The following is a 22,283-nucleotide window of genomic DNA, read 5'->3' on the forward strand; positions in this document are numbered from 1 at the left end:
TTGTTTTCAGAACAACTCTGGGCCTGCAGTTACAGCATCCCAGAGCTGGTCACCCTACTCACCATCCCCACTCTGTTTTCTGTGCAAAACTTCCCCATGTGGAGCAGGAGCGTTTCCAGGCTCTGTGTCCCCCTGGGTGCCCTGTAGCATGCTCTCCCCCCGGCTGCTCACAGCTCCTGCTCCAGCTCGCCGCAGACGTGCTTTGGGCAGAAGCAGCCCCTGCTCTGTGCTGTGCCCTGGGGTGGGCTGGGTGGCAGCACCCATGGGAGAGCATTCAGCTCAGTACTGCTCACTCTCTGCTGCATGCCCCTTGATTTCCATTTTCCAGCTCCCCTGAGGGTTTGGCAGGAGGTCTGTCTGTAGAAGAGGCCTTCACAGCATCCCCAGAGTTTACATTTTACTTTTCCAGCCACCAAGCCAAGCGGGAGAGGGAGGTCATTGCTCTCAGATGATCACATTTGCTTTCCACAGAAGCAAAAAACTCATCCAAGCTTCAGTGGGAGGCCACGCTCAGCTGGAGCCTGACTCTACAGTCAGCACAGCAAGTGTCCCTGCCACGCACAGCCCTGACAGCGCGGGGAGTGGTGTGCTGGCTGCCTCCAGGAGCGTGAGCCAATGCTGCAGACTGACAGGGACAGACACGGTAACTCAAGGGATGTCTGCCTTTTGTGCTACAGCTGCCCCATCTCCCACCTGAACCCCACTGCTCCTCCTGCAGACACCTGCGTGCACCTCCCTGTGCGGTACTCATCCAGGCACCAGCCTTACCCTCAGGTTTTTGTTTCGCCTGGGGTCTTAGCCATTTTCTTCCCCATTACACTCTGTAACCACAGCTGAGCCCATCCGCAATCCGTTGTTGCAGTGAGCACAGCTGGCCTCACTGCGAGGCGCGCTGCGTGCCGGGAGGTGACCGTCGGCAGGTCACGGGGAGCTGTCGGCGCGCCTCGGCTCTCCCAGACAGCCCAGTAACAATCTAATCGTTGGGAGAAATGTGCCGTCATCCTTACAGGAATCGCTGAGGGCAGAAGTGGGTGGGGGTGCAGGGCAGCTGTCAGAGAGCAGGCGAACAAACTGGCAGTATAAGTTTATACAAGCAAACCTCTGAATTTTTGCGAGCCAAAGAGCAAATAAACAATTCTGAATAGTACAATGAGGACTGTGTTTTGTTTGTACAATACAGAATTGCCATTTATTAGTTTGACGTTGCCAATAAATAATTGCCTTTATGTGGAACAAACAAAAAAAAAAATCAAAGCAATATTCAGTGCTGCTGGAAATGAAAAACTAATAGTTTAAAAAGCAATTGTGGCTAAAGGAGGCCTGGAGTTGAAGTCACAGCCTCAACCCCATTCTTACCTCCTCTCCCTTTTCAGCTGCTCTCAACTTTCCCCAGTTCTTTCTGGGATGCCATCTGCAAAGCTTAGCTCCAACTCAAGACAAAGCTTTCTGTAAAACAGTTTGAAAGAGACTAAATCAACAGCACTGTAGTTATGCAAAGGCTTTTAAAAATGGAGAAAGGCTGTGTTCAGATGACAAAAATAAATCGTGTTAAAAATCTTCCCTGTCTTGAAAAAAGTCTGTAAATTTTGCATCTAAACTTACCCTGGAAATTGAGAAGAAATGTATGAGAGCAAAAACTCACCGTCCACACTGCTGACACTCAGAACAGATTTCTGGTGCCGGCCGGTTTTATTGGACAAACCAGTGTGCCCGCACAGACACACTGGTGGTTCCTAGCGCAGCATGAGAGGCACCGGCTGGCAGCAAGGACAAACAGCAAGGGAGTGCGCAGTGGTTGCAAACACTCGTAATGTTTATTATTCACCCTGTGCTGCCCAGCACCACCGGGATGGCTGCACTGCCAACTCGGTACCAGCACGGCTGGATCACCTGCGTGCCTGCAGCTACAGAAGCCCCAGCTCATTCTAGACATACCAGAGTTGGAATATGGTTACAAAACAAACAAACAAACAAAAAAGATAGAAAATAAAGGGTAAACTTCAAATCAAATGGTATTACACTTAGTGACCTGATTATTCTACTGTTCTATGGGTGCCTCTGCCTGCTGGCAAAGTGAAGCATAGAAGTTACATTTTCACAATGTTTTATGAAATCATACAAAAAGCCAAAAAGCGGTGACTTCATGTTGCATGAAGAAATATGTCGGGGGGCAGGGGGAGGGAGACAAAACAAAAACCAAAGTGAACTGCTGTCTCAGTAAGCAATCCTCCGCCTCAGTTTATAAGTGCATCATGGACTCAAATTCATCAATTCTTTGTTTGGTGTTTCCTTTCCTAATCTTCCGGTAGGAGATGGTGTTGTACCGGGAGTAGCTGTGTCTGGAGATGTCATTCTTTTTCCCCAGGCTGGGCTGCTCCCCAGCTTTCTCAGCCTGGGCGTTGCAGCCGGGGCTGGTGGGGGGCGACACCTCCTTTCCGCTCTCTTGCTGCTGCCGACGGGACGCCTCACTGGTCTCCTTCTGCATCTCTATCACCTGCACTTCGTCCTCCTCGGTGTCCTCCTCTTCTTCTTCCACCTCCTCCTCCTCCTCCTCCTCCTCAGCATCATCTGCTCTCTGTTCAGCGGTGCCTGCAGGGGTCCCCGCCACCTCCCCGCTGGGGCTGGCCGCTGTCCCCAGTGCTGGCTGCCCACTGCCTGGCCCTGCAGCAACACAGAGTTATGCAGGTGGGGGCTGCCTGCCCGCATGCCCCATGCCACCTGCCTGCTACCTGGCAGGACGAGCTGCTCCATCTTGCCCTCCCAGGACCAGATACAGCCCCCAACACACTGCAGTGCCACGGGGGGCACCCCCAGCTGCAGCTCACCCGCCTGCACCCGTCTGCGTGGCTGTGGGGCAGGGACCCCACATGTGGCCTTCCCAGGGACGCGGGCACACACACGTCCCAGCTTCAGAGGTGGCGGGCAACACTTGGATGGCTATCTGGTATTTGTCCTGTTTGGCACATCTCTGCTCCAGTGTCACAACAAACGGTCTATTCAACATTTTGCCTGTGGAGTCCTGAGTATTAATTAGACTAAATTGGTTAGGTACTAAAAAGCTGCCTGCAATTTAGAGATAAAGTGCTTGTGGCTGAGATGGATGGGGGGCTGTGCAAGATCGTTTAATAGGTTTTATTGTGCACTTGTAAAGCAGCACAGCTGGAGTGGAGATGTCAGCTCCGAGTGGGAAAGCCACCATCATGATTCACCTCCTCAAAACCCATGCAGTTGCTAGGAAATATTATTTTGCCCAGGACAAATGTTCATACTTTTTTTTTTTCTTTTCTTAATCAAAGCAGCACCAGTTTCTGTTCACAAGGCACGACCATATATCTTTTATAGCTCTGTTCAAATGACTTTAGCTTTGCCAACACCACAACAACTACTCCGAGTTGTTAATCTGCTCTTCTGTGAGGAGAGGTTCAATATTTATGTGGCAGCTGACATACAGACACACCAGCTTATCGCAGCCTGGTGGGTGCGCCAATGGAGGGAGAGATGTGGGATGGCCGTGGCCAGGAGAGCATCCCACCGGCATTTGGGACATCCAAGAGGATATCCCAAATCTTCACCCTGCACCACCAGCATGCAGGTATGTCCCCAAGGCCATAAAATACCCCTCCTTTTTCAGTGACCTTTTGCATGGTATAACTAAATATGCTCACTGACTTTGTATTTTGGCGTGCCCATGAAGACAGAGAGCACACAGTGCCCCCAGCCCCACTCTGTGCAGGGGCAGGGGGGGCCCAGGCTTGGCCGGAGCATGCTTGTCTGTTTCCATCCAGGTACAAGTGGAAGGACACAGGAACAGATGTTCCAGAGGGCAGACAAATTTCTGCTCGTTACTTAGGGATCAGGGCATTTTAGACACTTCATAAATCAGGAAGGGAAGAGTTTGGGTTCTGAGGATGCAAAATTTAGACTTACAGCCATCCAACAAAACAGCAGGTAAACGTTATCCTGCATGGAGCAGAAGATGAAGCATCTCCAGTCCTGACAGGAGGGCTGGAGACCCCATGTGTCAAGGCCCCAGGGTGCTTCGACCCCAGAGTAAAGGTGTCATGCACAGACCGCGGGAGGAGAGGCAGCAGCTGCTGCAATCCTACGGATGGGAGTGAGTCACCCTCCTCTGCAGCGTGAGGGTTTGAACGGATTTGAAAAAGATAAACATCTGTATAATCTCATCTCTGAAGGCTACTCATCACTATGCCTCAGAAGAACAAGTCACATCACACGGCATTCTTCATTACCTTCCTCTGACTCCTGGCTGCCGGTTCCTGTGTCCTGGAGATCAACTGATCCCTGCGGTAGCGTCACATCATTTTCCTCTTGCTTTTCTTTAGGAAATACAAAGCACGAGAAATGTACTTATGGAGCAGTTAGTGACAATAATTAGGTTTTAATGGCTGCAGATTGGCAGCAGAATTTTAGAGCAAAGTGAAACAAATTGCTTTTTCCTTTGGTCATATACTTTTCGTTTCAGTCTCTGTAACCTCTAGCTCAATCTGTCCCTGACTCCCCATTATTCTGAGCCATTGTTACTATGCCCGTAGCTTTGCAGTTCTGAATAACACACACAATACATGCCATTATTCATAAGACTATACACAAAATAGAGGCTTTTCTCTCCAAATACCCAAATAAATGCAGCATCATACTTTACCTTCGCATCGCTTCTCTCTGTCAAAATCTGCACACACTACGTCCTCCACCAGCGAGTTTCTACTTTCCTCCTCATTTCCTTTTGCGAGTGGCGCGTCAGGGCTGGTGTCTGCGTTCGTGTAGGGCCCCGTCCCGATGGGCCTGGCGATGTCATCGATGATGCCAATGACCTGGAGCGGTCCCTTCTCAGGGACCACACTCCCGTTGCACTCGGGCATGCTGGGCACCGCCGGCACGTCCTCGGTCATGCTGAGCACCGTGCCCAGGGGCTCAGGCCGTGCACCTGCCGGCCCCGTCCCACTGCTCCCGGGCTGGGCCGCTGCTCCCGGGACGTCCTCGCGGTCACCGCGTGTCCCCTCTGCGGCCAGACAGGGCCGGCGGTGACAGCCACGGGCTGGCGGGGGCTTGTCCGCCGGCACCGCCACCGGGACCCAATCAGCACCTCGCCCGGCGCTCGGGCTGCTCGGCCTCGTAATTAGATGCACCGCTGAAATTTACATAAACAAACAATCTGAAGCAAGGCGGCTTTTGTGCTGGCATGTAGAGCGGGTCTTTCAGCATGTCAGCCCGCGGTAATACACAGGGATTTTGTATTCTGCACACAATGGCCCTTTGTGCTCCCCCCCTGCGACAGGAGCACCAACTGTTCTCGCCTACTAATCCGCCGAGGGTGACCTCGCTCCCACCACCACCGTGTAACCGGCTTACCGCAGCCCCCGGTTCCTGCCCCGTAAGCCCCATGGGCTGCCGCAGGACCAGGGCCTCATTTCGCCCTGTCTGAGTGGTTCGGCTGGGCCTGGACACATCCTGCACGATGCCCAGTGGCTGCAGAATGTACCGTGCCTCCGGGAGGCAGCTTTGGGCCACAGCACCTGAAATACTCCTTAAAGGAACATGGAAGGGGCAAGGCACGAGATAAACACATCGTGAGCCAGCAGACGGACCTACAAGCTTGCAGGGGGGCGAGGGTGGCGTGAACAGCGCCGGCCATTTCCTGAGCACAGCTGAACTCATCTCAACCCTGCCGAATGAAGCCAGGTTTACATAAGAATGTAATCGCCCGCTCTGAATGATTTTTTGTTTTCATACAATACAACATTTTTGACATCTTTGGGCTTTGGGATTTGGAAATCCTCTTGTTGAGATCAGACCTTGATTAGAAACAGAGCCAAAACACTTTGACTGTTCTTGTTCATCTGTGAGTTTGCATCTTTTAATCAACAACTTTTCACTGTGCTGTAAATGAGTTTGGTGTAATTGATTCAAAAATCAATCCTTTGTTGGAAAAAAATGTCCAAGACAAATGGATGATGACATTTGGAAGCTGGTTGGCAGCACCCACTTGCAGGTACCCTCATGAAGAGAGGGGTGGGTATGTGGCACAGGCTGACAGCTGGAGGGCAGAGAGATCATTTTCTGTTCTTCCCAAGCTATTTCCTTAGCTCTGAAATAATCCGAAAAGCCCTTGCATGCGATTCCTTGCTTGCCAGGTCCTGTCCCTAGGGTTCCCTCGGTCTGGAAACACCACTGAGGAAGGTATGGCAGCTGGGAGGCTCCTCAGCACCTCAGGACGGGGAGCAGCAAGGCTGATCCGCAGTGCAGGAGGCAGCGCTGCAAGCAGCGAGGTGTCCCACGGGTTGGGGCAGCCCTTGGGAGCCGAGCTGCCCCCCAGTCCCGGTGGGGACAGGACAGGGACGGGTCCTGTCTGCCTCTCCCCAGCACCTGCCTTTCTTCTTGGTGCAAAAAGCTCTGGGAACACGTTGAGATACTTCGTGGTGCCATCTATTGGTGACACAACCAGCTCTCCCCCTTTCACGTCCCAAATTAGTGGCTCGTGGTTGAAGCTCTATTTGCATGAATCTATTATAAACCATTTTCCGAGTGACCTTTTAAGAAGGAAGTTTCCATTCAACAAGTCCCATTTTCTAAAATTTCGTAAGTAGCACCTGTGATTGCAGAGACACCAGAGCACATCAGGAATTTGAAAGTCGGTGAGCCTCATTAGGGCCACAGTAACTCAAATTCATCTCAGAAATACTAAGAAGCAGGTGCTGCAGGGTATTTGCAGGGTTCTTTAGGCTCATCTGTCATTAACTGCTTATCCTCCAGTTTCTGCTCCTCTCTGTCCCCACATGATGCCGTAGGAGGAGCAGCACTTTGCCTCCCTTCCAGGCAGGAATGCGTTCGGGAGTGGCAAAGCAGGGGCACACTACCTGCAGACAATGGGCACAGGCAGAGTAACTCAGGTGCTGACAGCCTGAAAAACAAACAGCTGCCGCTGGCTTTCTGGGAAGCGAGGAGACCAAAGTGATGGCTGGTGAGCATCCCACCCAGCTGCTGGCACCGCCGGCACAGGACCCATGCCAGAGCCATGCCAGCAGCAAGGAGCTGCCCGTCCTGTCCCCGTCCCTGTCCCTGTCCCTGTCCTGCCACGGTGGCCAAGAGCCCAGTGCTGCTCAGGCACCGGTGAGGTCCCAGCCAATTTTTATGCAGATGGAGTCGGAGCTGGGCACGAGGGAGAAGTAGCTGCAGGTTCCTCCCACCACTGGCAGCTGTTTATAAATAGAGTTTGGCAAAAATATGTTCTGAGCCTACAACAACATTTCATTTGCACAAACTGAAAGCCATCGCATTTCTGCCTCTTTAACCTTTTAAGAAAAATGTTTTCCAATGAACGAGACGAACCTTACTGAAGCTGTTCCAGCTGCAGATCCCCCGAGGCAGAACACCATCGGGTACCACACTGCCTTGTGGTCCCCAGCGCTTCCATCAGGTCTGTCCCCACCTGCCCGGGGCAGTCCCACCTTGCCAGCAGCAGCTCCAGGTGCTGCCTTAGCCACAGGTTGTGCACCTAGCAGGAACAAGCAGGCATGTGGTGCTGAGACACGTGCGGCAGTGCCAGGGAATGCAGCAGGGCATGGGGCATGGTGCAGAGAGGAGCAGGCATGGGGGGATGCATGGGCACAGGCAGGGACCCCATGGCTGTGCACAGCTCACCTGCAGGCAGCCAAAGAAAGGAGCTGGGCAGAGCTGGCCTTAGGGGCTGCAAAGAGAACAGGAATTAGTATCTAACGTGCTAAAGGCACCACACATAGCAGACATCCTACTTCTTTTTGTATCAGTTGGGTCCAGATGAATAATTACATCAAATTACAGTGTTAAGAATTGAGTGATATTAACAATGAATTCTTGGCTTTATGCGTGTGCGAGGCGTGCTTGCTGTCTGAGTTGCAGTGGCAGGCAGGAGAGAGTAACCCCACATAAGCACGTCTCGTGATCTTCTTCTCACTGCTACAAGAGCTAGGTGCCACCAGCTGCTACAGAACACTTCTACAACAGCTGCACGAGAAAGGAAATGTCTGGTCTGAAAGCAGAAACTACCAGAGCAGAACCACATGCACGAAGGCAGAAGAAATGCAGCCATCCCTGAAAAAACAGTGAACTGGCCACCAACATGAGAGGTGCCTGCCCCGAGCAGAGCTGAAGTGGAACGGAACAAAACCAAGGGCAAGCAGAAACTCGAGTCTGAGACAGGGAAATGCAAAAGCCTCGCGTCTGTCAGTAGCTTCCAGGCCTGGACCTGTAATCTGCGAGGGGTGAGTTTGTGCAGGGCAATACAGCCTTGAAGGCAGCATGCTTTTCCACTGTATTTGAAATTTTCCCAGCAGAAGCCAGAATACGCTTCATGGCTTTGTAGAAAAAACTTCAGCAATATGAATTACAGGCCAAGAGAGCCGAGCAAAATAACTGCAGAGTGGGAAGGTCACTAAAAAGCGGCACGGCTGGCTGGAGAGCTGCAGGAGCGTGGAAGAGACGAACAGGTCTGAGGAGCAGCAGATGAGGCACTGCCAGGCCCTTGAAAAGCCACACTGAGCTGCCAACCACCAGTGCCTGAGCAGCAGGGACCGACCCGTGTAACCAGAGGGAATTTTGCTGCACCCCGCGCCCCGCTCCCCCCTTAGCAGCATGCGCAGTGCCGGGCGCGGAGGTGCTGTGCCAGCCCTGCTGCTGGAAATGCCACCGCGTGCTCGGTCCCATCACCGTCACCTCACGCGGAACTTCTGCCCATCTGCTGCTAAACCAGGGGCTGATACGGCGACCTTGTCCTTCCTGTGGTTTATGCTTGGAGAGGGATCACCCTGACCCAGTCACTGGGAGGGGCAGACTTCAGGCTAAAAGAGGGGAGATTTAGATTAGATGTAAGGGAGAAATTCTTCACTCAGAGAGTGGTGAGGCACTGGCACAGGCTGTCCAGAGAAGCTGAGGATGCCCCATCCCTGGAAGTGTTCAAGGCCAGGTTGGATAGGGCTCTGAGCAACCTGGTCTGGAGGGACGTTGGCAGAGGGCTGGAAATAGATGGTCTTTAAGGTCCCTTCCCACCCAAACCATTCTGTGGTTCTTCAGTGAGGGGGTGGTTGGACACTGGAACAGGCTCCCCAGGGACGTGGTCATGGCCCAGAGCCTGCTGGAGTTCAAGAAGCATTTGGACAATGCTCTCAGACACAGGGTTTGATTTTGGGGTGGTGCTGTGTGGAGCCGGGAGCTGGACTCAGTGATGCTTGTGGGTCACGTCCAACTCAGGGTATTCTGATTCTGTGAAACTGATTATTTCTGTCAGCAGCTCGGATTGTCCCCTTTATCCACGGGGGATAAGAAAAGTCAGTCCCCTGGCTCTCAGGAAGCCAGGCAGCCCCATAAGCGCCGTGCTCAGCACCAGCATGTCCCCAGGAGCTGTGGCTGGCAAAAAGGCTTGCCCTCCTCAGCCAGTATGTGCTGCCCCATGCCCCCAGGCATGCTGGCCCCAGTTTCACCATGGACCCAGCCCACACCACCACAGCATCCCTGTGCACATCCCGGGAGCACAGCAGGAATTGCTCCCAGCTGCTCCCTGCAAGAAGCAATGCAGTTCTAGAAGCTTTCTCCTTATTTTTGCTCTCTCTTTAGTTTGCCCGTGTGTTTCTTCCTCCCCTCGAGAGGCTGTGGCACCTTTGATCCCCCGCCACGCTGCAGAGCCCCACAGAGCTTGCCGATCGCCCACATCCTGTTTTTGATCAGCCGCGCAGCTCATGGCCCTCAAAACACCGTGCTGCTGTCACACATCGTGTTGTAGCAACCCAAGTGTCCTCACCATCACTAGAACAGCACCATTTATCTAACTGCCTTTCTTACGCTTGCTGGGTGCCCAGGCTCATGGGCCTTCCCAATGCTAAAAGCAGGCACGTATCTCCCAAGGCTAGGAATATTTGTTTCTTCAGACATAAATGCATACAACAGCCACGGCCCTGAGTCCTGGGCCAGACGGACAGAGGTGTGCTCTGCTGTGGCAGAGCAGGACTTGTCCATGGCTCACGGCGATGGGCAGCTGGAAGAACCCCGTCTGCAAGCACGCAGGCTCTGGGCAGCTCTCTTCCCTTTCCCTGAGGTCTGGTAAAGACCTCAAACAGTGTCTGTGTGGCTTAGAGAAAAAGCAAAGTCATAATGTCCGATATTGTTCTGTGCAGGTCTCTGAGCACTTGCACCTCTGGGTTTGGCATTGGCTCTGTACTCACTCGTGTGACCTCGCGAGGGCCCTTTGCTGATGCCTGTGTTTTCCAGGAAGCCCAGCAAATAACAACATACATTTACTTGCAAATGAAAATTAACACATCTAAGGAATTCCTAGTCTGTTTCTTAGCAACTCTACACAGCAAGGAAGAATCTTGACCCTGCTGAAATATGAGTATTGCAAGCATTTCATTCGGACTCCGACATGGACACAGAACTTGCAGGTACAGTTAGCTCAGGCATAACTTGGTAAGAATAAGCAAACAGATTAGCTAAATTAGACATATTTCCACTAATAAGTTAGGCATGTTACTTGGCATGAGTTACAAAATCATAACATTTGCCGTACCAAATTGCAAAAACATGACTGAGTTTAATGTCTCTTTTTAAGTGTCGGATCTCTTTGTTCTCTTTGGGGTATTAATCAACCTTCGCCAGATTTCCTGGTTATTGTGGCCACGGTTGCTTTCACTTGGACACCCATGCAGCTGCCTTTAACTCGAAGTTGTCCATGTGGAAATAATCTCTGCCTTTCTTTGTTGTCTCTGCCATCATGACTGGCAAAGCGGAGCTGTTTCTTGAGGCAGATCACAAGCCAAAAATTCGGTGTCCAGAAACAAGCTCCAATGAGGGGAATCATGGTGAATCCAGGCCCCAGCCCACCTGTCTGATGAGGATCAGCCCCAAGCCCAGCTCCATGCCCAGGTGCCGGGGCTGAGCCTCCCTCGGGGGCTCCCCGCCGGGCCTCCAGCAGCCCGCAGAGCAACGTTTACTGATTACAGGAGTACCAGGACAGTACCAGGCTGTTTTTATTTGGGGTTTGTCTCCACGGAAAGCTATCAGTTTCAGTCTGAGGTTTCTGAAAAGACCAGGAAATCCTGCCACAGCAATATCGGAATTGCAAACAGCTGCACATTCTTCTCGGTCAACAGATAAACGAGGCACACAAGGCATTTAAATTACATTTAAAATTCTTCCAATTGTACCTGAAAAACTCAATTAGGCTGCTTGCTCTGGCCTAACAGCCTATTTCTGTGTTGCCTGAGAGGAAAATAAAAGTCCTCTGTTTCTTCACATTTATATCCATATTTATTATAGCACCTCATAAGAGCTGTCAGGTGAGCCCTCATTGCCTGTTGTCTCTGTGGGGTGGAGAACAAAACCAGCCCACAGGGAGACCCCGGCCAGCACCCGCCTGCACCCACACCACAGCCAGCCCTGGTCGTCCCTGGGGGAGATCCTCTGCTCCACTCACCTTAAAGAGGTCAAATTAACCTGAACTGTGTGCTTAGACCACTGCATGCTGACGAGCATTTTCTCCAACCTGCTAAAATTCCAGTAAGCTGATTTGATCGCAGTAATCTCAAGGGGTGATGGTGACGACACCCAGCACTGAAATGACCTGTCACTGAGCTGACACAGCACAGAACATGCTGTTTCAAGTAAGCATGATAGGAATTGCACAGAAAAGCTCTGTGGCTTCCACAGGGCTCCAGAGAGCCCCACCGCACCCTTTGCTGGTTTGGTCACTGCCACCAGCCTGTTTTCATCTTGGAACATCTCCCCTGGGGTCTGCCATAAGCTCCGGGCTCCAGCCCGTTTCTAACAGGGCTTTGTCGCTGGCTTTAGTGGAAGTGCTTGGTTTATTAGACACCTTTGAGGACTCTGACTTCAGTAACAGGAAATAAATAGCTACAAATCTTGCATTCAGTTATTAACCATTATTAACACTAAAGTATGCTGAGGAAGTTCTGCAAAGGTTCTTCACATCTTGGAGTTAGTCGTTTTTCATGTTAATGAAGAAGTCCACAGTGCACTCTGGTTAAAAATTAAAATTAAAATAATTAAAAACCCCAGAGCATTTTAAATACCATCAGTCCCACCGTAAGGTTGTGTGAGGAGAGGAACAAATGCAGCCTTGGGTTTGACCCGCTGCAAGCCTCCAGGTGGGCTGCAGCGCGTGGTCTCTGGCCCCGCTGCGGGCTCCTGAGCAGAGCCCCAGGCATCACGGACAGCATGCGCTGTGTCAGACCCGACTTTCTTCCTCTTCCAGTGCCCGGTGAAGGCCTGGGATGAATTTCAGAAGCTGCTTTCGTACGCTTGATCTCCTGCTCTTCCGTGGGAGTGTCCCAAAGCTACTCGAGCAGCTGCCTCCCTCCCAGAGGGGGGACATGGACCCGCTGCTGGCCAGGCTGATGCTGCGGTTCCTGCGCAGGGAGGACCTCCCGACCGCGCCGTCACCGTCCCTGGGGAAGAAGCACTCATCGTCGATGCTGGACTGGCGGCTCAGGCTCTCTGCAGCAGAATCATCGAAGGCACTGCTCTGGTAGAAGCTGTCCTCACTGTCGATGGTCATGGAGCTCAGCCGGCTGCGGGAGCTGCTCTCACTGGAGAAGCGAGGCTTGATCGGAGAGACAGGTCCCGGTGTGCCACAGCCACCAAATAAGTTGGCTTCTTCCAGCTCCAGCGTGTCCAGCAGAGCATTGTCATTCACTTCTCCTGGAAGCAGAGGTCAAGGAGGAGCATTATTCAATGGCATCTGCTCAAGGCCAGAGAGCTGGAAGCCTGTGCAAGCAGAGATGGCCTCAGGCTCCACAGCAGCTGTCCCAAAACAGCGCTGCAGGGAGGTCAGCATGGCCATTCCCATCCCTCTATTCAGCCGAGGCCATCAGCTGTGTCTCTCGTGGGTTTCACCCTTCCCCTCCACCCTCCCAGCTGGGGCAGCCTGAGGGGTGCTGTGGTGTTTCCACACCATGAGGGAACAGGGGAGGATCACACCCAGTGTCCCTTCTCACCCCGCATTTCCCAGCTGTGTGGGGCTCTCTACCCCTGCCTTGCCCCAAAATGCAGAACCAAAGTTGCTCCCAGGGCAACCCGTAAATAAGGGGAGGGCTTTGTTTGTTTGTTTTTAAGTCCATAAAAAGAGAATGGAAAAGAAACTTTACAACCCACACAAAACTCGTTTCCTAGAACTGATGCAAAAGAGCCTTCAGTCTGCATCAGCAAAGCAGCATCCAAATTCATTAGTCACTAAAAAAAAGCTTTCCCGTGGGCCAGCCCCATGCCCTCATTAACAGGAGAAAAAGCAAGCAAATGAAAATCAGGTTAAAGGAATGCTTGCTACTGATCAGCCTGAGTTTCCACGGAAGGTCTCAGCAGTGCTGTGGTTTCCGACCCGGAAAAGACGACTTACCATGCAGCAAGCGCTGTTCCCGTAAGTGCAAGGAGCGGAACTCCACCCATTTCTGCTGCAAAGTTTTCTGTGAAGGATAAAGAGGACTACCTGTCACTCACACGCTTTTACAGAGGCTTAGAACGCTTTAACAGACAGGGTTCTCAGGCCGTACGTTTCACCTACAGGAAGTATTTGTGCGCCCCCTTCTCACCAGCACAACAGCAGTTGTCCTGGAGTTTGGGAACCTTCCCCCACAAAGCACAGACTCATGCCCTGAGCGCTCTGACCGAAGCGCTTCACATAAGAGATTTGTGAAAGCAGAAGGCTGAAATCTGGAGAGCATGCAGCATGCATTCGGACAGCAAAGCTAGAAAACCAGTTTCTCAGTGGGGAGGCACAGCCGACCTCTGTCAGAAACCTGCCGCAGCCCAGAGCCGGCTGCCTCTGCCAGGGCCCCGTGCTCCTTGCTCCTGGCTCTGCCAGCAGTGCAGGCACATCACGGTCAGCAGTGCCCCAATCCTGCAGTAGGGAACACATCCCCCCGACTGTCCTTACAGCCTGCAGGTGCTGACAAACCATCCTAACAATGAGCAACGCCTAACTTTTTTCCTCTGTTGCAGATGATCTTTTGATATAACAAATACAATGCTGCATAACTGATTCAAAACCAGCCAGGTTAACCTCTGCCTGGAGTAGGTGCTTCCTCAGTGATCTTCATGAACTCGGTGCACCTCAAACATGCAGCTAGGTGCCCTTGACTTGTCATATTTATACATGCAAAGTGCCCAGGCTAAGTTTGTGTGGACAATCTTGCTACTCCTTGCACATTTCTCCCCTGCTCCACTCTTCAGGAAAAACCAACCAAGCACACACACAGCCTCCCGAGGGCAAAGCATTGCCACCCATCCAGCACCCTGACAGCCTCCCCTGCAATACGGGAGCAGTGACCGCTGTCGAGGAGGGCCTGAGACACCACCGTGCTCCCCTCCTGCCTCTGGGCGACTGTGGCTGCAGGGCAGGGCTGGTGGTGCCCGCACCCAGTGCCACAATGTGCCTGCTGTGGGGCAGCGGTGCTGGGGAGTTGGCCAAAGACATTCTTTGCCCCCTTTGGGACGCAAGCAAAGCAACCTCCCAGTGATGGTTTCTCCCATTTAGTTAGGCCTCATTAGCAGCTGGGCTCCCCAAATAACTGGCACACGGTACGTGTTCCCGCTCGCTGCTGACAGCACGCTGCTCCCTGGTGTGGTTACACGGCTTCCAGCTGCTGAACACGTCCCGCGGTGAGACATCAGACACAGTCATGACCGAAAGTAGGTTCTTTCCACTGCTGCCACACTCCTGATCACGCAGGGCCAGGCCCACACCCAAATTCTGCACTGCGAGAACTCTCATTGCCAAGATTTGGCACTTCCGGGAAACAACTGTTTTCTAAAACCCGAAAGCAGGGCATTTCACAGGAGATTTGGGTTTTATAAGTTCTCTGGAATGGGAGGCAGCCTGTGTCTTGTGACTGTGCCGTTATTTCATGAAGCTGCCGAAGGGAGCAGCCCAGGCAGCTTCTCCCAGTGGAAGGGCTGGGACCAGCAGGCAGACAGCAGCCAGGTGCCGGCAGCAGTGGGGCTGAGCGGGACTGGGAGCACCACAGGACAAACTGGGGCTGGCACCGCTGCCACTGCCAGAGCAGTGCCTCCGCTTCAGCCAGCACTTTGCCCTCGCAAACTCCCCTGGGTGTTGCAGCAGGTCCTCTTGGTGCCGGTACCTCCCAGAGGCTTCAGCTGGGCAGCTCCATCAGGCTGGCAGGGTGAATGCATTCCCCTGCATGCCTCCTGCACGAGCGCAGCTCAGCACCCAGACACCGAGCAGCCCTCTGGGCTAACAAAGGTGTCCCAACCTCCTGGTGGTCCAGACCAGGTTTCAGTATTGCCAGCAGTCCTTTGTCCCCTATCACCCTAAAGCTGAGAGCATCCCACAGCCCACAGTTAATTTTACCTCCTTCAGAGAGAAAATAACAGCCAGCTGTGGGGCAGTAACACCTAAACCCAGCCCAGATATCTCCAGAAGTATTCTGCATAGCCAAGCTTAGTTTAATGAGTACTGAAGGGCCTCGTCCTTCCTCGCTGTATCCTTGCTGTACAGCCTCCACGTAGCCATTACATTAGCTACATCATAAAAATCATATACCAAGCTACCATGCCCTGTGCTATATTCTCATAAATTCAGTGCCAACCAGATCAAGGTTCCTCATCAATCTTACAATTTGATATTTGAGGGGGGGGAAAAATACTCCAAAATTTCTACACACAATGTTTTGACATTTTCAAAATGTTGTGTAAACTTAACTGTTTACTTGGAGCACTCATTAATTTTTAGTCTGACAAAATTTAAGAAGAGATTAAAGCTATCAGACATCTTTTTTTTTTTAATCATTTTTTCATTTGACCTAATTCAAAACAAGGCCATGAAATGCTGTCAAGATGAACGTTTTTTCTTCCCTAAACCAGGGCAGGGAAAGAGCTGGAGAAGCTCAGCGCCCCAGGCAGAGAACACTCAAGCCCATTCAGAAAACACCCAGGGGCTCGGGGAGGAGTGCTCCATCCAGGCAGACCTGGCACTGTCACCGTCCGTCCCCGTGCACCCATGGGACCTGGCAGCTGCAGCACCACCCCTGGAGGTGCTGTGGCTGGCAGTGCCAGCTCAGAGGACACGCGGGTGCCATCCCCCTGCCACACCGCCCAGCCACCCCCACAAACAGCAGACCCACAGCAGCCTCTGTGCTGCACGGCAGAGAAGGGGCTCACCGCGTTACCTTCAGCAGCTGCAGCTTGGTCTCGAGCTCCATCTTCCTCAGGTACATGGCCCCGTTGACAGTCTCCAGCCTGGAAGGGAGAGGTGCTTTGGGTACCGGCGGCCCCACAGCAGCACGTGGTGCCGCGGTGCCCTCGGGGAGGGGACGCACATGGGACAGGGCAGGCCCCGTGTGCTGTCACCTCTCCTCGACAGCTGACTTCGGCAACAGTGGTGTTGGTGCCAGAGGGGCAAACACGGTGCGGGCAAGAGACACGCACATTACAGACCTATGCGTCCGGGGCAGTGTGGGGCTGCTGGATAGCACGAGAAGGTTTCCTGGCTTCCAGTGGGACAGACTGTTAAAGTACAAACACTCTGAAGGACAGGTGCCTACCTTAAATAGTTCCCTGAAGACTTTATCAAGTCTACTATTTGCTTGTGACTAAACCCATCAGTGTTCACTCCGTTGATATTGGCAAGGATATCACCTGTTAGAGATAAGCAGAGGCTATAATGAGCATCTTCAGCATACGTATCCCTTCCACTTTCTCTAAAATAAAACTAATGGGGATAAAAAGCAAGATAGGGCCACCCATAGTGGGGAAAAAAAAAAAAAAAAAAAAAAAACATTAATAGTTACCAATTTGAAGGCCAGATAAATGAGCAGGGCTTTCTTCTTGAATTTTGCAGACACAAGTGCATACCTCCAAGGAGTAATCATTTTGGTTTGGAAATCTAATAGTCTGTAATAACAAAGCAACAGTGTTACCAATATTAAAGCCATGATAGCAATTTAATACTTAAAATACTGTCATCCAGACTAATTTGTTTTCATAGTCTTTTTACATCTTTTTGAAATGGGGAGGCTGTGTTGATCAGATTATATGATATGATTATATTAGAAATAGCTTTCTTATGATTAGAGAACAGCAGGCACCTGACAGATGTCTGTACATTGTTTTTGCAAAATCTAGTTTTAAAGCAAGTTGATTATTCATTATCAAAAACTCAGTAACTTCAGTCAAGAACATCTACACAAATTGCTTTCTGGTTCTCCCCACAACTGGAAGGATATTTCACGTTCCCAGTCACGACATGGCAGGGCATGGCCTTGGCTTTTCAAACAATAGACTCCTCCTCAATGTGAACGCTGCATTAAGCCATCAGGTGTTGCCAGACAGACAAGTTAACAATAACAACTGAAAAGATTAACCAACTTTTGCTCTTCTGGTCTCTGAAACTCATTATCTACATCTGTGCCTTCCTCCCCCTAAAAAGTGCTTTACATTTTTGACTTATGCATTTAAATGTAGGTTAAATAACTGTAAGCAAAATCCATCATCTGATTATCAACTCTGACATTCATTTAGAAAATGCTAAACTAGGAGATGTAACCCCAGCAATCCTTACCATGACAGGAAATGTCTTTTTAGTTACATGCAAATATCAGTACTCAGCCACATCCTCTACCAAATTTTAGTACTGAAGCTGAAGTTCCTGAAAACCTATGACAGCCAAATCTATCCTGGATATAAGAAGTCATGTTAGTTTCTCAAATTTCTCAGTCCACATGGAACAAATAGGAATGAAGACTGGAATGAGTTCAGAGTTTATCAGGCTAAATTACACCAATTCATTGATTTCAGACTTAGAGACCAACAGTAAAACTTTCAGTTAAACTAAGGACTCCAAGAGAAACACGAGGATTTTGAAGGACTTCACATTCAATACAGCAAATACAGCAGGCCAATTATTTTGGAGCAGATACCCAGGTTCTAGGTGGCTGCAGAGTGGGGAGAGACATGGGGCTCAGTGCCTTCCTGCAAACATCTGGGCACGTACAGATCCATACTGCATCCACCTCGCCTCCAGACTCCAGTTCACGGGTGGGAAGTCCTAGTAGAAGCAGCAGCTCACGAGAAACTCTGGCACTCAGCCATCACTGTAATTCTCATAAATTCCCTGCAGATGGTGGACCTAGAGTTTCACATTGTCTTATTCTGGTTTGCTTAAATTTAAATTATAGTAATGGAACTGCAACTTCTAAATAATGGATTATTTTTAGTACCAGACAGATGCTGTCTTTTCAGAGCCTGGACTTTCTAGTGAAATGCTTACACTGAATGTACGTTCAGGAAGAAATATGCCAAGAACAATTAGTTTTAATCAGAATGTCACATGTAATGAAAATCCACCCTGACAATTTATACAAAAGCCCAATAATTGACTCAATTATATTCACTTCTGAAAGCTCTCTACTGTTCCTGAGCTGAACACTTCCACATTCATTAGTCACAGAACCAAATTGTAAAAAGTTAGGTTTTTCCTAATGCACTCATTTCACTGAAGTTAGTGTTTTCCCTTTGTGCATAGATAAGGGCAAGTGCTCTGACGACGCGCTGCAGCAGCAGTAAACGAGAGTGAAGGGGCAGCGTGGGAGGTGTTCTCATGCACCGCCGGGACAGAACAGCTCCTGCTCTCACAGAAGAGGCGTGTGGCTCAGCGGAGATGCCTAATGCTTCCTTGAGGGTGCTTCAAAATGCGTTGTTCATATGCTCTGCAGATGTTCCCATGTGGTTTATTTCACACCCTCAGTTGTGCCCTGAGGCAGTAACCACACTGCCTTGTACAGCAAGCACAAGGTGTTTTTTAGGAAAAGGGCTGTTTGATCTCTATCTCTTTATATAAAAATATTTCCATACAAAATTCTCTAAAAAATATTCAGCTAGGGAGAAAAGAACATGTTACCATTGCACACTTGGGATTTCTCCTGCTCTCAGTGCTCTGACTTCTGACAGGTCAGAAACTCGTATCTATGACCTTTGCTATGAAAAAAACATCAGAAATGCATCCCATTTCTGCATCGCTGCTCTATTAACATAATTTGGAGTATGTGACACTTGAGAGTTTGCACCAGATTTTATTTTCAAATGAATTGACTCATCATTTAGGCCTTACCTGTATTTCAAACCCAAACGTCTCTTTGTCATCCTTGAATATAGCAACAAGGTGTCTGTAAGGAAAACACTCAGAATTACGCACAGCCCCGGGGTGCACTCCCTTTCCAGCAGGGTCCTGTCCCCTCACTGCCCCACTCCGTGCAGGCAGGGGCACCAGCACGCCTCGCTCACAGCCACAGCCATGGGGCCACCGCTCTCCCCGGGCCCTAGCCTGGCGGGCTGCGCTTCTCCCAAAACGCGCGGCTGTTACAGAAGGGAATCTTCCTACCTCTGTGGCCTGGAGGAGTCACCCAAGGAGCTGGATCTGGTTAAAGCGAGCTGGAACCAGAAATGGGAGAGGAAAAGGGTCAGTAGGTTTGCAGGTCCGTGGGGCTCTCCCTACAGCAGGTGCTCTGGAGGAGGTGCAGGACACGGAGCCCTGCCCTGAGATAAAATTGGGGGCAGGAGAAGCATCTCCCCACTTTGCACAGCCTCTGGAGGCTTCCTGAAACTGAAACACATGCAGCACAACGAAACTGTGAGCAAACGGGGCACAACTTCAGATAAAAGGCTGCACTTTAAAATAGAAAACTGTCATCAGTCAAACGTGAGCATAAATGCTCAGAGTGTCAGGCAGAGCCAAGTGCAGGACTGCAAGAGCACTCAGCACCGCTCTCAGAGCCCTCTTCAGTGCTGGCAGCAAGCTCAGCAAGGTGCAGGCAGCCACAGCACGTTCTGGTGCAAAGCACGGCACTCGCCTGCATGGGGCCATAGTTGAAGGAATTCATGTGTATTTGTATTATGTTGGAAATTAAGCCCTGGAAAAATGAGCTCTTGCATTTTTTCCAACCCTATAAATGCAAAATGAAGCACTACTGAAGTACTAACATTACAGAGTAAAAAAAAATATATATACTTTTAGTACATAATAATATCGATTCAGTTGTTCTCCTCCAGTGAAGATCAAGGTATCCTCACTGACAAACAGTACTGCAGTGCCAGTCCCACCTTTACTTGAAAAAAATCAGTGTAACTACTCAAGACAGTAGAAACTGGGAGAACAAGAGGCACAACCACTGAAGAGAAACCCTGCATTCAGTAGGGCTTCAGAGATGTAGCTCCCATTGTATTTTAGCACACAAAACTCTAAAGGAGTGAGGCCTCAAGACTAAAAGCCAGGGATTGCCATCACTTCCATTAAAACTGTAACGATTACCTACATGGTGCCTAAATCATGTTTATGTTATGCTAAGACCTCACCTTTCCTTCACACCTTTCCCCTAAAAATCTGTGGGCACTTATAAACTTAACACCTACAAGAAAAAGCAGAAAGCTCACAGACACACGCTAAGAAAACTGCAGGCAGCTCTCAGCAGTTTCTAGCGGTGGCCACATAGCATTTCCAAGCTGATGCATGGCCATGGCAACAGGCACCTGGCATCCCTGTTTCAGGCAAGGCAGACCCGTGACTAAAGAGGTCTGGAGAAAAAAATAAAGGATCAGTGCTAAATATCAATTCTTCCCTTCACTTTTAGTGAACAACAAATAAGGGATTACATTATCGATACATAAAACATCCCAGGCTTCAGTGGTATAAAGTCATGCATTGTAAGACCACCTATAAAACCTCCATTTCATAAATATGCATTTACTTGGAGAGAGAAAAGGAGAGGAAGGAGAGGTGACTGCAGTAAGAAACTGAATGAGGTGGGAGAGCTAACTGCAGGCCTAAACCCAGGCTGCTCAGCCCCACTAGGCAAGGTCTCTGCGGAGCATTTCCCATGCCTAATGTACGTGCTGTAATTTATCTTTAACACACACAGTTGCGTCACGGCCATTATCATTTGTTTATCTCTACATCTGGAGCAATCGCCACGCAAAGTGCTCCTCTGTCACCGCTGGCAGTGGCTGAACCAATGCAGTGAGCGTTCCCAGCATTTGCCTGGTCCTGGCTCTCCTTTATCGTCCCAGGCTTGTACAACGAGACGGATGGAGTGCGCTTCTGTTCCTGCGCTAAGCAAAGCCTTAAGTGCACAGACACTGTGTGCTGGTTTTCTGATAATACTTTGAAATTATGTGTTACAATCGCTTTCTATTTAAGCGAGTTCACACTCGACAAATAGACAAGCTAGAATTGCTCAGCTGGCAATTTGCAGCAGCAGCAAAAGGGTTTTGTTGGACTCTGGTTGGAAACAACAGAATTTTACTGTTCTGCATGAAAAACACAGTGAAACAGACAGCCAAAGCAGCTACAATAGTTGTAGCAAAATACTCCAAAGTTTGGGAGGAAGCAGCTCAGGATACATCAGCTCCCTGCCAGAGATGCAGAACAAAGGGAAGCCCAGACAGGACACCATGCTGAAGCAAACACGAATTCAAGGGTACCCCCAGTAGCAGGAGCCTCTGTGCCTCACAGCACAGCTGCAAATGGAGAAGAAAGGCAGCCTGGGCAAGGTACAAGCTGCAGAAGCTCTTCTGGCCCCCAGGCGCCCTTAGGCAGCCTTCTCCCGCATCTCCTCTCAAGAGCACCCTGCAAGGTCACTGCAGGAAAGACTTCATGACAGCCCCAAAACCCGTTCAGCCCACGGCGACCCCTCCGGCACAGGGGGACTGAGCAGCAAAGCCCGTGTTGGTGGCAGCCCAGCTCGTGCCCCAGGGCTCCGTGTGGGCTGTGAGGTGCCCTACCTGCTTGCGGCCCCGCGGCAGCGTGCCCACCGTGCTGGCCAGGTGCTGGAGCCGCCTGCTGTCCATCTGCGGCCCCGGCTCCCCGTGGGGCATGCACGCCGGCCCCGCACCGAAGCCCACGGTGCTGGCGTTATGGTTTTGCTGAATGAGCTTTTTTAAAGACATGCCAGCAGAAGGGTTCCTAAAGAGGCATTGCTGAACGCTGGCATGTCCGAGGGAGCTCAGATACGCACTCTGAGCGATCAACAAGTATGAAAACGGAAAGCGGGCCATGTGACTTGTGGTTTAGGTGCACATTACATAAACCTCTTCTTGTAGATCACCAGGGCTGCTCGGCATGTTTTGTGCTCACAACAGAGTTAAGAACTCAGCTTGGCAGCTACAGAAATCTGCTTAATTTTTCCATTCCTGCGCACAGTAACAATTTTCTCTGAACAGCTTCTACTTTCTGCAATAGTTTGTCCTTGAACAACTGTTTGCTTTAGACACTT

At 50.6% G+C, this 22,283-nt stretch overlaps 2 protein-coding genes across 2 annotated transcripts; both read right to left on the bottom strand.

The window, feature by feature from the left end:
• Window positions 1-1,793: 1,793 nt before the first annotated feature.
• Window positions 1,794-5,029, bottom strand: ERMN (ermin). Its single transcript, XM_084523609.1, has 3 exons — window positions 4,664-5,029; window positions 4,251-4,337; window positions 1,794-2,661 (listed from the first exon to the last, which is right to left on the bottom strand). Exons 1-3 carry the CDS (start codon window positions 4,908-4,910, stop codon window positions 2,240-2,242), a joined length of 756 nt encoding a protein of 251 aa, XP_084379735.1. The 5' UTR covers window positions 4,911-5,029; the 3' UTR covers window positions 1,794-2,239.
• Window positions 5,030-10,991: 5,962 nt separating this feature from the next.
• Window positions 10,992-22,080, bottom strand: CYTIP (cytohesin 1 interacting protein). The gene is made up of 8 exons (XM_084523924.1): window positions 21,793-22,080; window positions 19,397-19,446; window positions 19,127-19,181; window positions 16,809-16,911; window positions 16,563-16,656; window positions 16,188-16,257; window positions 13,400-13,466; window positions 10,992-12,705 (listed from the first exon to the last, which is right to left on the bottom strand). Exons 1-8 carry the CDS (start codon window positions 22,063-22,065, stop codon window positions 12,233-12,235), a joined length of 1,185 nt encoding a protein of 394 aa, XP_084380050.1. The 5' UTR covers window positions 22,066-22,080; the 3' UTR covers window positions 10,992-12,232.
• Between the last annotated feature and the right edge of the window lie 203 nt (window positions 22,081-22,283).

Source organism: Aythya ferina, assembly GCF_964211825.1.
Source record: "Aythya ferina genome assembly, chromosome: 6".
Taxonomy (NCBI): domain Eukaryota; kingdom Metazoa; phylum Chordata; class Aves; order Anseriformes; family Anatidae; genus Aythya; species Aythya ferina.

Excerpts from the sequence above, each read along its gene's own strand:
- ERMN (XM_084523609.1), bottom strand. The coding sequence starts at position 4,910 with ATGACCGAGGACGTGCCGGCGGTGCCCAGCATGCCCGAGTGCAACGGG. Across the intron at positions 4,338-4,663 it reads CAGAGAGAAGCGATGCGAAG|AAAAGCAAGAGGAAAATGAT; the intron begins GTAAAGTATGAT and ends TATTTCCTAAAG. Across the intron at positions 2,662-4,250 it reads CAGCCAGGAGTCAGAGGAAG|GGCCAGGCAGTGGGCAGCCA; the intron begins GTAATGAAGAAT and ends GTGTTGCTGCAG.
- CYTIP (XM_084523924.1), bottom strand. The coding sequence starts at position 22,065 with ATGGCCCGCTTTCCGTTTTCATACTTGTTGATCGCTCAGAGTGCGTAT. Across the intron at positions 19,447-21,792 it reads TGCCGCGGGGCCGCAAGCAG|CTCGCTTTAACCAGATCCAG; the intron begins GTAGGGCACCTC and ends TTCTGGTTCCAG. Across the intron at positions 19,182-19,396 it reads GACTCCTCCAGGCCACAGAG|ACACCTTGTTGCTATATTCA; the intron begins GTAGGAAGATTC and ends TTTTCCTTACAG.